This window comes from Hyaena hyaena, unplaced genomic scaffold, assembly GCF_003009895.1.
Source record: "Hyaena hyaena isolate Hyena2069 unplaced genomic scaffold, ASM300989v1 scaffold_413, whole genome shotgun sequence".
In the NCBI taxonomy this organism is placed as follows: Eukaryota; Metazoa; Chordata; class Mammalia; order Carnivora; family Hyaenidae; genus Hyaena; species Hyaena hyaena.
This window is the reverse complement of record NW_024081047.1, coordinates 1,048,675-1,065,130: the sequence shown is the minus strand read 5'-3', so window position 1 is coordinate 1,065,130 and position 16,456 is coordinate 1,048,675. Positions and strand designations below refer to the sequence as shown.

The 16,456-nt window shown below is 41.9% G+C and overlaps 1 protein-coding gene across 1 annotated transcript in view; it reads left to right on the top strand.

The window, feature by feature from the left end:
• Positions 1-12,684: 12,684 nt before the first annotated feature.
• MYCBP2 (MYC binding protein 2) overlaps positions 12,685-16,456 on the top strand; it is a 280,386-nt gene continuing 276,614 nt past the window's right edge. The window contains exon 1 of the mRNA XM_039252458.1: positions 12,685-13,313. Within this exon, the coding sequence (XP_039108389.1) occupies positions 13,012-13,313 (302 nt within the window). The 5' untranslated portion in view covers positions 12,685-13,011. The remainder of the gene's footprint in view (positions 13,314-16,456) is intronic.

Genomic DNA, 16,456 nt, shown 5'->3' with positions numbered 1-16,456 from the left:
CACCTCTATCCACTGGGAAATAAGTGACTCAATCCCAAAAGGTCAGTCAATCTTGGCAATACACTGTAATATCCATTTCACTTCACTCCTCCCATTACTCAATTTTATTTGCTTTTCTAGAGAGTTCATCCCATATCCAGAATTCTGGGTTCTTTTTTCTGCAGACACCTATAAGAGGAAAATAAGTGGGATAAGCCACAGTCCTTGTTGTCACAGAGTCTTAATGCTACAACTGAAATTCATAATGACCCTTCTCCTTACCAGTCCTAGATTTTCTTCACCTTCAGCTAGAATCTCTGATAGTCTAGGTGGCCTACCTTGGAGGGTCACCCACACTCATTCCTGAGAGTCCTGAGCCCCTTCTCAGGCCATGTGGACTGTACTTGTTCATTTAACATCAAAATTCTGTAAGAGGGTGTCAAGAGATACACTTGTGGCTTGCCTAAGGCTATACATACTCTTCCCTGCTTCCATATGGAATAGTAGCCCTATCTGCTTCTGATGACATGGGTCATTTACTCCTGCCAGTATAGAGACTCTTTTCTTGGTCTGTTGGTCTCTTGGAATGAGGAGTCTGAAGTGACTGAGAGCAACCAGAAGGGCTTTTACTGTGTCCTCAGATAAAAGCATTAGACCTTTGGGAACTAGGAGCTCTAGGTCTTCAGAGTCTAAGCAGGATAGAAAGCACTTATTCTTTAAGGGCTTGCTTGGAGTAGAGCTATTACTACTTTCACTCTGTGTTCTTGATTTCACATACTCTATCTATTAGGGAAATTATACCATGTAATTAGGTGTTGATTTAAGGTGTATTATGTGTAGCTTTTCCCCTAATTGTACCTTCAATTCTATCAAAAGCAAGTTCTGGGTGGCACTTTCTGTGATAAGTGGATCCAGTAGACATTGTATTTGTTTCATTTTGTTGCTGTAACAAATTTACTGGATTGAAAGAAACCAAATTTAATATCCCACATTTCTGATGGTCAAAAGTTCTAAAATAAAGATGTTAGAAGGGCTGTGTTTCTTCTAGAGGCTCTAGGGAAGACTACATTTCCTGGTCTTTTCCAGTTTCTAGAGGCTTCCTGCACTCCTTGGCTTATGGCCCTTCCTCCACAGTCAAAGCCAGCAGCATAACAATTTTAAATCTTTCTCTCTTTCTCTCTCTTCTCTCTCTCCCTCTTCTCCTTTCCTCTTTTTGTCATCACATCCTTTCTGATTCTGTTTCCATTGTCACACTGCCTTCCCTCACTCTGATCCTCCTGCCTCCTTCTTGTAAGAATACTTGTGATTACATTGGAACCTTCTGGATAATCCAGGATAATCTTCATCTAAAGATCCTTACTATAATCTCATCTGCAAAGTCCCTTTTGCCATGTAAGGTAACATATTCACAAATTCTAAGCATTTAAATGTGGATAATTTTGGAGGGGGATCATAATTCAGTCTACTACAGACATATATCTACTGTCATATATCATTTACTATAACGTGAACCTTTTGGTCTGAGACAGTGCTTTTCAGGATCCCATTATTTCTGAAACAGAATTCTGTGAGCCTTAATATAATGGTTCTGGCCAATGTGGCAGGGAAGGCAAATCCACTGCAGGACACGTATCACTCCCAGGTAAGTTGAATCACTGGCCTTTCTAGGGTAGAATATAATAGATCTTCTTACAAGTGGCTGTTTGGTCTCCTTCAGGGATCATGGTGTATTAAGGTCTTAGTGTTGGTCTCTTTTGCTGGTAGGTTGTACTTTTGGTGGTGCAGCAGCTAGATTAGCATTGTTAAGGGAGAGCATTAACTGGAAGTTCCATGAATAACCTCCATCTCTGCACCATGGCTACTCTGTGCATGTGCTCTCTGTGCCTCCAGTGGGTGGACAAAAGTAGAGTCTAGCTAATATGAACTAGCAGAGTCATCCTATCTATGTGGTCATTCATTGTCTCTATCATGATGGAATGTTATCTGACAGGCATCACCATGTGATTTGATTCAAAGACTGCCACACTTCACACCCAGTCCCATAGGTCCATACTTATGTCTCTTTCACAGTCCTCCTTCCCAACTTTCAATCTTTTTACTTCCAGGCCCCTACCGAACACCCACGCCATCTGCTACTACCTAGGAGTCTTACTTCAGGCTGTTGCTCTTTATGTGCAAAATGGATGCTCCTAGACAATGCACGAAGTGCCAACTATCAGGAGGATTTTGCCTCATCACTATCAGATCATAGTGTCGCAGCAGTTCATCTCAGCTTGCATCTACTGACCAAGTCAACCTTTGCTTGAACCAAGCCTCTTTCCTCCTCCACCAGTCAGTCTTAAGGGACTCCCCAATCCCATGAAGCCATATGTTTAAGCTTAGAGGCAGGTCCTAGTGCAATAACGGTTGATAACATAGGAGTCTGGCCACACTTTCATGCAGCTTACTTTTGCTCTGGCCCTGCTCATGCCCAATCTTGGATATATTACTTATGTCTCACCACAGGTTTTACTGGGCCTACTGGGCATTATTGGTTAGTGGGGCTGACAAAACTCAGCTCCTGATAGGCAGTTCTAGCCACTTGACATCTCATGGTGAGGTGCTCTGTCTCTGTCAGGGCTCAAATAGCCTACCAGAAGCCATTTTTCAATAGTGTATTGTTATTGTTGTTGTTGTTAAAATTTGTTTTTGCCTTGATTCAGAACCCTTGGACTTTTTTTTTTTTTTTTTTTTACAAATAGTTTATTGTCAAATTAGTTTCTACATAACACTCAGTGCTCATCCCCAAAGTGCCCTCCTCCATGCCCATCCCCCCCTCCTCCCCACATCCATCAGTCCTCAGTTTTTGTCAGCATTCAAGAGTCTCTCATGGTTTGCCTCTCTCCCTTTCCCCCACCATTTCCGCCCTTCTTCTCCCAGAACCCTTGGACTTTTTTTTGTGATTTTCCCATGGAAATTTCCCATTCATTCCTCAGCATCTTTCCCCATCACTGATACATCTACTATCATAGGCTCTGTCATGTTGTATGGCCTAAGAAGCAAAACTGCTTTCTCTACATTTAAGAGATGATGTGGAGCCCTTTACTGTTCTAGGCAGTACTTAAAGTTGGCAGCTATCTGTGTCATTTAGGAAATGTGTTAGAGCAATATTCTCAAGTAAATGTTATGCCTATAGTTCCAAAGAAGTCTAGCAAGTGTTGTCTCTCCTTCTTTGTGTTAGGAAGTGTGAGATGTGATAACTAGACCACTGGAACCTAATTTTCAGCATTTCATTGTCTATCCTTAGTGCATCTATGATACTCAGCAAGAGTAATCTAGTTTTAATGTCTTTATAATGAACACTTTCCTTAAGCCTCTCAAAAGCTTGGGCTATTACACCTACAAGTGCATTCCATCTGCACCTCTCCCACCTTAGTTTACTCCTGGAGAGTCTTAACATTTATGCAGTTCTACCCATCTCGGGCTGTCATGCTCAGTCTACCACCAGTGATGTCTATTAGGTTTGTTGTTGCTGCATAACAGTATTGTCACAAACTTAGTGGTTGACTATATCACACACATACTATATCTGACAGTTTCTGTACATTAGAAGACTGGGCAGGGCTTAGCTCTGTCCTCTGCAAGGTTGCAATCAAGGTATTAGCTGGGGCTACAATCTCATCTGAGACTCAGCTGAAAAAGGAAACACTTCCAAAGTCATATGGTTGGGGGCAGAATTCAATGACTTGCAGGCTGCTGGACTGAGGCACTCAGTCCTTATTGGCTATTAGCCAGAGGCTACCAACAAATCCTTGCTTTGTGTACCTCTCTGCATGGTGACTCACACATGGCAGCTTGCTCTTTCAGAGTCAGCAAGGAAGAGGGGGCCACAGCAAGATGGAAGTGATAATATAATATTAACTTAATCACATATGTGTAATCCTGTACAGCCTGTCATTTTTGCCATATTTTATTGGTTAGAAGAAATTTTCAGGTCCTACCTACATACATGAGGAAATGCTTATACAAGGACAGGTATATTAGGAGATGAAGATCAGGGGGTCACCGTAGGAACTGTCACCACAGATGTAGTTCCCATTGTCAACCAACCAGTGGATGATCCACCTCCAACTTTCCATTTTATTTCATTTTTTAAAATTTAAAAAAAATTAATTTATTTTTAGAGACAGAGACAGACAGAGTGTGAGTAGAGTATGAGGGGTAGAGAGAGGGGGAGACACAGAATCTGAAACAGGCTCCAGGCTCTGAGCTGTCAGCACAGAGCCCGATGCAGGGCTCTAACTTGTGAACCAAGAGATCATGACCTGAGCTATAGTCAGATGCTCAACTGACTCTGCCACCCAGGCACTCCCATTTGTTTTGTTTTTGAAGTTTACTTATTTATTTTGAGAGAGAGACAGACAGACGGCATGGGGGAAGGGCAAAGAGAGAGGAAGAGAGAGAATTCCAAGCAGGCTCTGACGTGGGGCTTGCTCTCACAAACCATGAGATCATGACCTGAACCAGGACCAAAAGTTGGACACTTAACCAACAGAATCACCCAGGTACCCCATCAAACATAGTATTTTAGAGTTCACTTCTTCAGACCACTCCCCATACCAACTGACTTAAGTCAGGTTCCCTGGGAAATAGAGTTAGAAATGGAGACTTGCATGTAGGAAGTTTATTATGGAATGCTTTTAACAATACTGCTTGTGAATGAGTGAGAAAAGCAGGATGAGTTGAGAGAGAAGGAAATGGAATTGCAATACAGTTGCAACAAAGGCCTTAGCTAATTCCATGGAGAATTGTGGAGCTGGGATGGCTCTTTGAAATCATCTTGAATTAAGGTCCAGAGGTCCAGGTCTTTGTACACCACATTCACCGGTTATTTGATGCAGGCTCCCCTGGGGATGGAGTGCAATCTTGGGTGAGACAGTTCCCTAAAGCCAAAAGCAACTTATGAAAAGGGACTAAGCTATGAGCAGCCAACAGTCAACACTCCCAGCAGCTGGGGGAATAAATACTTCAGACCTGCAAGGTTATCTGGGAGGCACATCACTGTAGAAATCTTTAATAAGTCGAAAGGCATGACATAAAATATAGTTCAGTGAACTTTCTGATGTTTGACTTGAAGAAAGTAAGAAAATTTAGGACCCAGGGGAATGAATGAATTTTTATGCTTTTGACTATTTTTTTCATAAATGTTTCTTTTTTCATGCAGACTACTCATGGAAGCTAGCTAGAGATCACACTCTTTGACAAGATGTTGGAGCTGGTATGTCCAGTAGGAACATTTTTAGCTACAAGTAAGAATACTTTATTCACAGTAGCTGAGATAATTTAGAATTCTTTTCTTGCATAAAAATTAGTTTGAAACTTTGTTCAATGGCTTTATAATGTCAAGGCCAATGTCAGTGATGCTCTTGGCCTTTATCTTGTAGCTCTTGTCTCATAGCTATAAATGTCAGCCATCCTGCCCAGTTTGAAAGAGAGACAGAAAAAGAAGAATGGATTCTCCTTTATCTTGCTGGCCTGAATCGTGTCCTAAAGCCAACCCTAAGTGCAGTAGAGGTTCACAGAGAGAATATTTCACTTTTTTCAGTACTCATAGTAGAGGCAGGCAAGGAAGAGGGAGATTTGGAATGGGTATAGTGAATCAATAAATTTGGTTTTCAAATCAGGTTTCTGTTTTGCTAATTGAGGTCAGATGCACAAGCGCTAAAGACCAGATATGAGATGATAAAATGCCATCATTTGGCTGAGAAGCCAAATCAAGACTACTATTTGGATGAAAGACTATTTGTATCACTAGGGTCCAAACAGGAAAACAGAAAAGTATGTGCCAAGTAATTAAGAGAGGGAACTGAATATAAGGAAATAATTTTAACAGTAGTGAAGGAGCTGAGAAGCCAAATGAACGACAGAGGCATCTAAAGATTGGTATGTGCAAGAGGCCACTATAATCCTTATGGCAGGAGAGACCAAAGGAGGAGATGCTATTGCCAGCTTCCAGAAGCCAGGGTTGCCCAATGAGAAGTGGTTCCACAACAGAGGTTAATTGGCTGGAATTGGATCATGGAAGGAGAAGCTGCCAGCAGGAGCTAGAATCACAGAGATGTTGCCCAAAGCAGAAAGAAAGGCAGTGGTGGCATGTCAGGGAAGCATGATTTCTCTCCTATTCTCACTTACCAATCATCCATCTCACTTCATTGCCTGAATCTAACTTGAAGCTAGCTGGCAAGGGAGCCTGGAAAATGTGGTTTGTAGGGCTCATTCCCTTTCTGTATTGAGCAGGGAAATGGAGAGGAACGGACTCAAGAGGAAATAAGCAAATTACTGGCACATCATCCCACCTGCATTTAGGGGTTCACTTTAGGAACACTTGTGTGGAAGCTAGTTTTTCTCCAGAAGCAATGTTGTCTTTGCTCTACCTCATAAATTGTTGAGTTCCCAACATGTCACATCATACAGATACGATTATTTTGTCTAAACTAAGAAAATAAGGTTACCATAAATTGATTTAGGGAAGTATGAACTATTTTTCATGAATTTAAAAAGTTTGAAAAACTTTTGAAACAGCTTCTGGTGCAGTCTAAAAGGCAAACTTGGGGCACCTGGTTAGTTCAGTTGGCTAAGCATACAACTACAGCTCAAGTCATGATCTCACGGTTCACAAATTGGAGCCCTGCATTGGACTCACTGCTGTCATTACAGATCCCTCTTCAGTTCCTCTGTTCCCCTGACTGTCTGCCCTTGCCCCACTGTCTCCCTCTCTCTCAAAAATAACTAAAACATAAAAAGAAATAAATAAAAGGCAAACTTGACTTTATAGGGGCAAAATCTTTTTGAGAGAGTTAATTATAAAAATTTAGTAAAACAATTTATTTTAACTTTCAAAACATAAATCAACATTATTGATCAAAACAGGAAACTGAACTAGGAGGGGCTAAGATTTTCATGTTAATCACGTATAAATTAACAGAGAATGTGAGCCATGGATGTTATATAATTTTTTAAAATATTTTTATTTATTTCTAGGAGAGAGTGAGAGAGAGAGAGCGTGAGCAGGGGAGGGTCAGAGAGAGAGGGAGTCACAGACTGAAACAGGCCTCAGGCTCTGAGCTGGCAGTCAGCACAGAGCCCGACGCAGGGCTTGAACCCATGAACCGCGAGATCATGACCTAAGGGAAAGTCGTACGCTTAACTGACTAAGCCACCCAGGCACCCCTATAATTTTTGATCCCAGAGGTTACCATAGCCACCAGCCACTTGAGAAGAAACTATAATCTGTTTTGACTATTATTAGTCAAAATGTAACTATCAGAATGCCAGAAAACTCACTGAATTTAATGAAAGTAAGCAATATGTTTTTTGAATTAGCAAATCATCCAAGAGCAGAGTGTTTTGGAGAAACAAGCAGTCTTTGGATTCTATTCTTCTTGTCATGTCTTGATAAAGTAAATCTGTGTTAATGGATAGGACTTTGTTAAAAAAAAAAACATAACTTCCAGGGACACTTGGGTGGCTCAGTCATGTAAGTATAGGACTCTTGATTTCAGCTTAGGTCATCATCTTGGGGTTGACGATCTTCCATTAGGCTCTGTGCTGAAAGTGTGGAGCCTGCTTGGGATTCTCAATCTCTCTCTCTGCCCCTCCCCTGCTCACTCTCTATCTCTCTCTCCCTCAAAATAAAGAGATACACATTAAAAAACACTTCCAAATCCAAGTGTATATAACAGTGTTTCTGCCTCTAAGCATGGGACTGGGACACATCTCAAATAAGGGAGACCACACATACTATTAACAATAATATTTATGCCTGACAGGTAGTATGCTAAGCAAGTCCTTGATATATATTATTCAATTTAATCTTCAAAGAATCTAATGAAGTAGGTGCTATTATTACACTCATATTATTGATGAGAAAACTTAGCCTGAAAGAGGGTAAATGTCTTTAAAATAAGATCATGCCTAGTATAATAATTTCAGAGACATTTAGATATATCCTGATATCTGGATTAGCCAAGAACTATCTTGAAAATGCATAGGAGCACATGTACCCCAATGTTCATAGCAGCACTCTCAACAATATCCAAAACATGGAAAGAGCCTAAGTGTCCATCAACGGATGAATGGTTCAAGAAGATGTGGTTTATCTATACAATGGAATACTACTTGGCAATGAGAAAGAATGAAATCTGGCCATGTGTAGCAACATGGATGGACCTTGAGGGTGTTATGCTGAGCGAAATAAGTCAGGCAGAGAAGGACAAATACCATATGTTTGCACGTATAGGAAGATTAAGAGGAACTTAACGGAGGACCATGGGGGAGAAGAAGGGGGAATTAGTGGGTAGAGGGAGAGAGGCAAACCATGAGAGACTCTTGAATGCTGAGAACAAACTGAGGACTGATGGGTGTGGGGGGTAGGGGGAAGATGGGCATGGAGGAGGGCACTTGTGGGGATGAGCACTGGGTGTTATATGGAAACCAACTTAACAATAAACTATTTGTAAAAAATAAAAAAATAATATATTTAAAAACATATGTTTGATATGATAAAATCCTATTATATATAAGAATTCAATAGTCCTTTAGGGTTTAGGGAGGTATGATTTAATTATTAAACTAACCTTAGTAATAATGACCAACCTAATAATTTATAAACTACGTTGAAGTTTTCAAGGTTAAAATGCAAGATCCTTACATTTCTCCTTCAAATAATTATACTTTTATGACTTTATCATTTATGAAAGTTTCTTCTGGTCTAAAGTGCATCGCAACAATAAGATTTTTATAACATGATTTGTATTCAAATATGTATATATTACTGAATTTCATATACTTCAAATAATATTCACTTAAAAATATTTTAGAATAATTTTTCAGGGCTGAAAATATCCATATTTACCTCAAGCTCCCTAGAATCTAAATTTTTTATTTATAGAAAAAACATAGACATAAAATGTGTATCTTTAAGAACTAATATGAATAAAAAGAAAACAGCGTGCCTCTTCATGTCTACAAATTACTGAATCTTCCAAAACTCTAAAAATACATTTGTTTAAAGCAAGATGTCAAGATATCTTGGGGATCCAATATGTAATTTTTGTTTAAAAGAACTTAAATAGCCATGTTGAATTTTTTCTGTTAATTTTGGAGTATTAAATATATTACATAAAATAATTTTCATTTTAAAGTGCATATGGTCATTTTATCATATCAGGAATGTAGAATCATGGGTCCTTAAAGAAAGGTTGCCAAAAAGTGAAACATTTCTTTATTCTTCAAGCTTGAGCATTTTTTTTCTTCCAAACTGGTCTCAGCTACTGAGTTTGTTTTCAAATGGTCTCAACTACTAATTTTGTTTTTAAATGTACCAACACTGTTGTAAAAATTTGGGAAACAAACCCAAACTCTTAACTTGACCACAGCATTTTCAGTAGTCTTCATGTTCCTCATAATACACATGCTTCCTGCGTTTGTAATCCTATAGCATTAGTACAATTATTAACCTTTTAAATGAAACTAACAACATCAATCATTGTCCTCATTTATGTTTCTGCCTGCTATTTACAACACCAGCGCTGATGGCTTCCTTTAAAAAAAAAAAAAAAAACACAAGCTCCCAGCTTTGCAATTTCAAGTGGAAGAGACAAAATCTGTGATCATACATATGAAAGATGAGGCCATATAGTCTGACATGATCATTGACAAGAGATGCTTCTGAGAAATGAATATGATTATCAACCACAAAGACTAAGAAATACTACTCATGTGTTTCATTTACAAAATGGGCAAAGTGAGGATTTCCTTTAGTTCAGCGTTAATCTTTGAGGATGATTCTTTCAGGGCGATGTCTTGAAGTCCCGTCTAGCCAATTCTGACACCCAACCCACCCAGGGCTTCCTCCGCTCTCCCCCACTCTCCTCCACCCTCCCTCTGAACCAAAGGCACACACACGCCCAGCCTGGCCAGACGATAAAGCTAAGATGGCAGCGCGGAAAGTACAGGAGCGGCGCTCAGTGGGGCTGGAAAAACAAAAGCAAAACTCTATGTATTCTTTCATTCTGCATTTTCTGTAATCACAGGACTCCCCACCTTCACCCCAACATACAGGCGATGTAAGACATTCAGTAGTAGCGCGCGCAGGATTGGCAGGCGGTGACTCTCGCTTTGCACGTTGCGAGAAATCCACATCTCCCGTCTGCAGCAACGGTTCAGGTGGACACTTGTGACTTGCCTTGGGGACCACCCTCCCCTCAAATCCCCTTGACAGTGGAATTAAGGGTGACTCCTAACGCCCTTTCGTTCCTGGCTTGCGCTCCATTCCCTGCCAACCCTTGGGGGCCTTCCCAAGTGCCCAGCTGCCACGGCAGAAGCCGTAGCATTGCCCAGGGAGCGCACAGTGCCCAAGCAGGAAGAGGAGGCGGAGGAGGAGAAAAAACTCTGCATTAGCTATCAATTTAGAGTGGAGTGGCTGTTGCCGCTGCCGTGGAAGGAAATGCGGCCATCCGCTACAGAAACGGCGCTCTCGGCCACCTAAGAGAGCATGTGTGCGGCTCCGCGCACGCCTAGTCGCTCGGCTCAATGACAAGGGGGTTCGTAGGAAATTATCCAGTTACCGGGTTTTGCGTGTACCCAGAAGGCTCAGGAAGGGGCCTTGTGGTAAAAACTGAAGTGAAATTAAGGGTGGGAGGAACTTTGAGAACAGTGCAGCCTCCGGGTTCAATTCCCACTATAAACTCCAAGAAGGTAATGACCGCACAAGCCTTCACCTAAACCTGAACTGGAAATGCTTTTCTGTGTAGGCATCATTCATTCATTCATTCATTCAGTCAATACCTGGTTCCCTTCTGCTTAGGACTAGAGCCTGTGCTAGGAGATGGGAATATAAGGTGGGAATAGACACATATATCATTCCTGTCCTCATGGAAAAGTCTAGTATGTATTGTTTTGCATGTTACAATTTGTGAAAAGCCATGTGCCAAGGCGGACATCCATCCTAGACTTGCCCACAATCTCATGCAATATTATTTTGACCATTATTCAGAGGGTGAAACTTGCCCAAAGACATACAAATAGCAAAGTCAGGATCTAAATTCTGATTTGTCAGAGCCTTGTGGCTACCTGGCTGGCTGCTCAACAGTAACGAGCCCTTACAGTTCCTACTTGTTCAGGCCTTTAGCTCTACTAGCCTTTCACGGCCTCTATACTTTGTCTTGGGGTTTGGGACACTTCCCATTCAATGGTGAGGTTTATAACTGTGCTGGAGCATCAGGACAGGGATTTAGTTTAACAAATGAAAACATAGGTGACCTACTATGTGCCAGTTTCTAGGCCAGGGGCTGAAGAAGACACAGAGATAAATCAGAAGCTCTTGTTTATGAGCTCCTGGTTGAGGAGTCGAGTACAAAACCTGTTTAACAGGGCTACTCACAGAGCAAAAAGTGACTTCCCATGCCAGTCCTTTGTCCCTATATTTTCATTATCCCACTTGTAGTTAACTTTTTTTTTAAAAATCAAAACGATATCCATCTGTTAAAGCCCCAGGTAAAATGTACTGCTTCAGCACTCTCTCCTTCACAAAAGCTAGACTTAATTTATTTCCCCACTCATTGTTTGTACTTTTCAAAACACTTAAGAAAGCTTTTTTTTTTTCTTGATCAGGACATATATGGAAAAAGCTCTTATAGATTTAAGAGCTAGTAAGTAGATAAAGAAAATAGTAATGATAGGACTTAAAAATGATTTTGTCAGGAGTATAAGTTAGGCAAACTCTTCAAACTGAGTGTCAAAAGATAAAACTTAGTAGTGATCAGGGTTCAGTGGCACATACATTTCTAGTGCACTTAGAAGGGACTAGCAGAACAGCTTGACACAAGGGACTCAGCTAATCTCACATTTTAATAGATAACAATGATAAGATCTTTGGTAGATATGACATTTTCAGATGTTCCAAATAGTCACAGTTACAGCTTCAGGTCATATTTGAGAATTACCTCTAGAAATGTAAGTCTGGGCAGAAAAAGATAAGGAATTAAGTGACCACTGTCAAGACATAAGTGTGGACTCTAAGGATGAATATGGGGCCAACATAATAAGTAAGAAAAGTACTACTGCATTAAGGTTTGGCTATGATGAAATGTTGAGAACAAGAATTTAGGAATGCCTCTGGCTTGTGAATACTTGCATATCTGTCAATTCCACTTTCATAGAAAAAAGAATACACTAGCTTACTACCTGCTTTTTTTTTTTAAGTAAAAGCTATTTTAATCCTAATAATAAAAAATACAAACGAAAATCGCCAGAGACTTCTAATTTGGCTGGCCTTCTTTGCCTTGGATTCTGAATTAACCAGCACTGTTCCCAGTAAATCTTCATGTTGGCAGCACACCCTTTAAGAAAAAGTAGCAGGATCCTGTGCTTGACACTGAGTCTCTGGCGGTGAGACATTCCCTCGGTCTGGTCCAAGTTCTCCCACCTGGAGGGAACCCCATTACCTGAAGCCAATAGCCTGTAGCTGACAGCCTTCCCAGCGCTTCCCTTACTCTTCCTCAAGCTGCTAGTAAAACCCGGAGAAGTGGCTCTCTTTCAGAATCCGCACCACTCAACCTCCCCACACCCAAAGCCCTGAGGCGGAGGGAGTGGTGGCGAGATGGGGGTGGGGAGGGAAAGGGACTGGGGTTACTGAGCATGTGCGGGGAGTGGCGCATGCCCAGTGCAGCCGGCAGCTTCCCATTGCGGGTAGCCCCGGCGGTGGCAGCGGTGGCGGCGGCGGCAGCGGCGGCACCGCCTCCTCCTCAGACTCCCGAGGTGGCGGGGTTAGATGAGCGGTCCCAGTAGCGGCGAGGGCGGCGCAGGGGGGAGGAGGAGAAGACGGAGGAGGAGAAGGAGGACGCTGTCTTTGTAGTCTCGTGCTGCGGGAGCGAGAGGCCGCCGCCGGAGCCGTCGTCGTTGGAAAAGGGCTGTGGGTGCGCGCGCGTGTCTGCTTGCCCGGCCCGCGGGGACGAGGCGGCGGCGGCGGCGGCGGCGGCGGCGGCTGCGAGGATGATGATGTGCTCAGCGACTGCCTCCCCCGCCGCCGCCTCCTCGGGGCCCGGCGGGGACGGATTCTTCCCAGCCGCCACCATCTCTTCCTCCCCGGCGCCGGGGGCGCTGTTCATGCCGGTTCCTGAGGGCTCCTTGGCCGCCGCGGGGCTGGGGCTGGGGCTGCCGGCCGCGGACTCCCGGGGTCACTACCAGCTGCTGCTGTCAGGCCGGGCCCTGGCCGACCGCTACCGGAGGATTTACACAGCTGCGCTCAGTGACAGGGACCAGGGGGGCAGCAGCGCTGGACACCCAGCCTCCAGGTGCGTCTCCAGTGCCCTTCCTTGCGCCACATACCGCGTGTGCGTGCGTGTGTGTGTTTGTGTTATGTGTACGCATGTATGTGTGTCTACGTACCTGGTTACCGAGCTTTCTACAAGCGCTAGATGCTGGGTGGTAGAAGCACTGAGCTAGGAGGGTGCGGTGGGAACAGCTTCTGCTCGGTGTGTGTGTGTGACTGTCTTTGTGGGGGGTTAGTAAGAGTGGGAGGTAGCATGTGATGCTAGAAAAGGTGATGGTGCCGGTCGGTTATGACACGTGTGTGTGTATTGTTGAGGAAGGAGGAGAGATTGGTTGAGGGGAAGAGGGCAGTCACGGTGAGAATTTGCAAAAGTGGTGAGGGAAGTGGCGTTTCCAGGATCTCTGCCGCAATGGTATTTGCGCGTATTCTTCCCCCAACACCCCCAATGATATTCCATCCTCCACTTTCCACCTCCCTTTAAAAATCTGCCTTTCACTAACGGGGGCAATGGCATAGGTTAAGGATAGTGTCAAATATATATAGGATGAATTTTAGATAATCATGCTTGAGGATAAAGCATGGAGTTTAAATTGAAACGATTTATGCAAAGGGGATGCAGGTGGAGATTTATGTGGATGTGAAAGGTGTCTGATACAGATTTTTAGAGCTATACTTTGGTAACTGGACCTTTTGGTATTCTAGAGGTGTGATTGCAGCTGCACTTGTGTTCTGATGCCCCATCGGCCATTTCCCTTCATCTTATGTTCTATTTCGTCTGTCACTTACAGGCTTTAGAGTAGAGGGGGTTAGGGGTTTTGTGAGGAAAAGAGGAAAGCTGTAGAACTTCGAAACAATGACTGCTTATACAATATTTACCTGCTACCAACTAAAAAATCTGAGTAGCTCCTACATCTCTTCCTAGGCTCGCTGCATCTTCAGCTTCCTCCACCATGTAGAAGATACTAAATCACTTTCATTTTCCTTTTCTTAAAATGTGTTTTTTTTTTTCCCTGAGGGTTCTCCTATTTTTTTCTTTTCCATGTCCTTACATGCCACATATCCTGAAGGATGATGACTGACTTGTTTCACCAGCTTGGCTTTGACAGTGGTAATTGGGAGTTGGCTTCATCATTTTTTTCTCACAGCTTCTTGCAACACATGGGGAAAGCATAGTAGTGTTTTGTCAAATAAGTTACAGAGTGTATGGTGTTTATTGAATGTGAAGTGTGTTAGACAATAAAAAGATGTCCTTTTCTTTCATTATGAAAGGGACTAGGCTGTAAGGCAGGAATTTGTAAGTTACCATAGTGAGCTGGAGTTCTAATCCTTTGCAGAGTTGTGAAGATGGAGCTTTGTTCACACTGCTTCTGGGTAAACCAGTCTTCTCATGTCTATAATTGTTGACAGGATTGGGCAGTTTTATTATAGATGGATATAAATGTATATAACTACCTTTTGCTATCCAAACTGAAGGCCACAATGGCACAAGTCTACTTCTTGCTCATGTTTTTGAAAATAGCACAATACCTCACTAGACAGTTTTCTGTGGTGGGTATAATTTTGAGCTGTGAGTCTCTGAATTGTGGTACATACATCTTTACAAAACCCTTTCAGAGAATTTGAATTTATTTTGTATGTTCCAGTCTTATGATTTGCTACTGGCATATTCCTGTTTTACCTTTCTACTAATATACTTATGTAATAATACAGTTTTGTGCATCTGGAACTAGATTAACAGTTTTAGACAAACTTAATATATTTTAATCACATATATAAAATTTATGTGTGAATTTTAGCCATTGATCCATTTTTGTACAAGCAGTCAATTACAATTAATGAAAAAATCAAGTATTTCAAGAAGTAGTCATGGAAACCAGCCTTAAGTTGTATAATATTGCCTTCTAGTGCTTGTTCAGAACATTATTCCTTATTTTAGTTCACATTATTTTATCTAAGTCAGCCTGCAACTCTCCTTTATTGAAGATTTGCTTAAGAATTCAAATCACATTTCTTATTAAATATGATGGGGCTAGTGGGGCTAGGATTTAGGTTGTGAATGAATGGTGTAATTATTTGAATAGGGGCACTAGTTGAGTTCGAGGAGAAGAGATCTATCAGACAGAGAAGGGAGCAAAAATAGAGGATGAAGCTCTAGGGAGCTTCAAATTTAAAGGTGTGAGAGAAAGGAGACAGTAAAGGAAGCTGAAAAAACAATGATAATAAAAAATTAAGAAGACAGCTGTGAGACAGCGGCAGCTCTGGTCCTAAGAAAGTGGCTTGAAAGTCCTTAGTGGTGTTAAATCCTTAAAAAAGTGAGAATACTTTCCAGGTCACTGATGACTTTTGAGGAAGTGGTCATAGATGTGGTGAGGAGTCATTGGGAGATGTTGGGGTAACGGAGTTGCAGGGTTGAGGGAAGGATATTCAAATATGGGAGAGTGGGTGGGAAATGTTCAGTATGTGGAAAAAGAGAAATTAAAGAAGTGAGAGAGGAGATAATCGATGTGAGAGAAGTCAGATCCCAGGGACATGTTTAAGATGTCAGGTGGAGAGGTTAGCCATTGAAAAAAGTTAAGGACTAGTCTTTCTTTAATATAGAAAGGGAGGAGCGAAGTATTAATAATAAAGACTGGAGTTGATTGAACATAAGAATTCTATCGTATTCGTTTTAGTAATCCCAATGTATAGCACAGTTTTTGGCATCCATTCTGTAAATACCAAAGTGTGTGCTGTGTGCCAGGCTCTCTTTTATGTGCTGAAGATGTAGCAGTGAGCAAAACAGACAAGGTCTCTTACTCTCTTAGACTTCTAGACTAGAGGGGAGAAATAAACAACTGATAGTTTCTGGTAGTGCTAAGTGACTATGAAAGAAATAAAACTGATTTCTTTAATAGATGATTTATAGTGGAGGAGCTATTTTAGGTAGGGTGGTCAGGATAGGTTTCTTTGGCAGTAGACATTCAAGTTGAATCATAATAATGGGAAGGCAGATCTAGAGGAAGAGTGTTTTAGGAAATTATAGAGGCTCTGGGGTGGAAACAAGCTTGTGTTCAAGGAAAAAAACAAGGCAAATGAGTTATCAGTGTTGAATGAATGAATTACTGTGAATTATGTTTTAGATGTCCTGTAGACTAGTTGAGGGATGCAAGGCTAATGGAGTCAGTG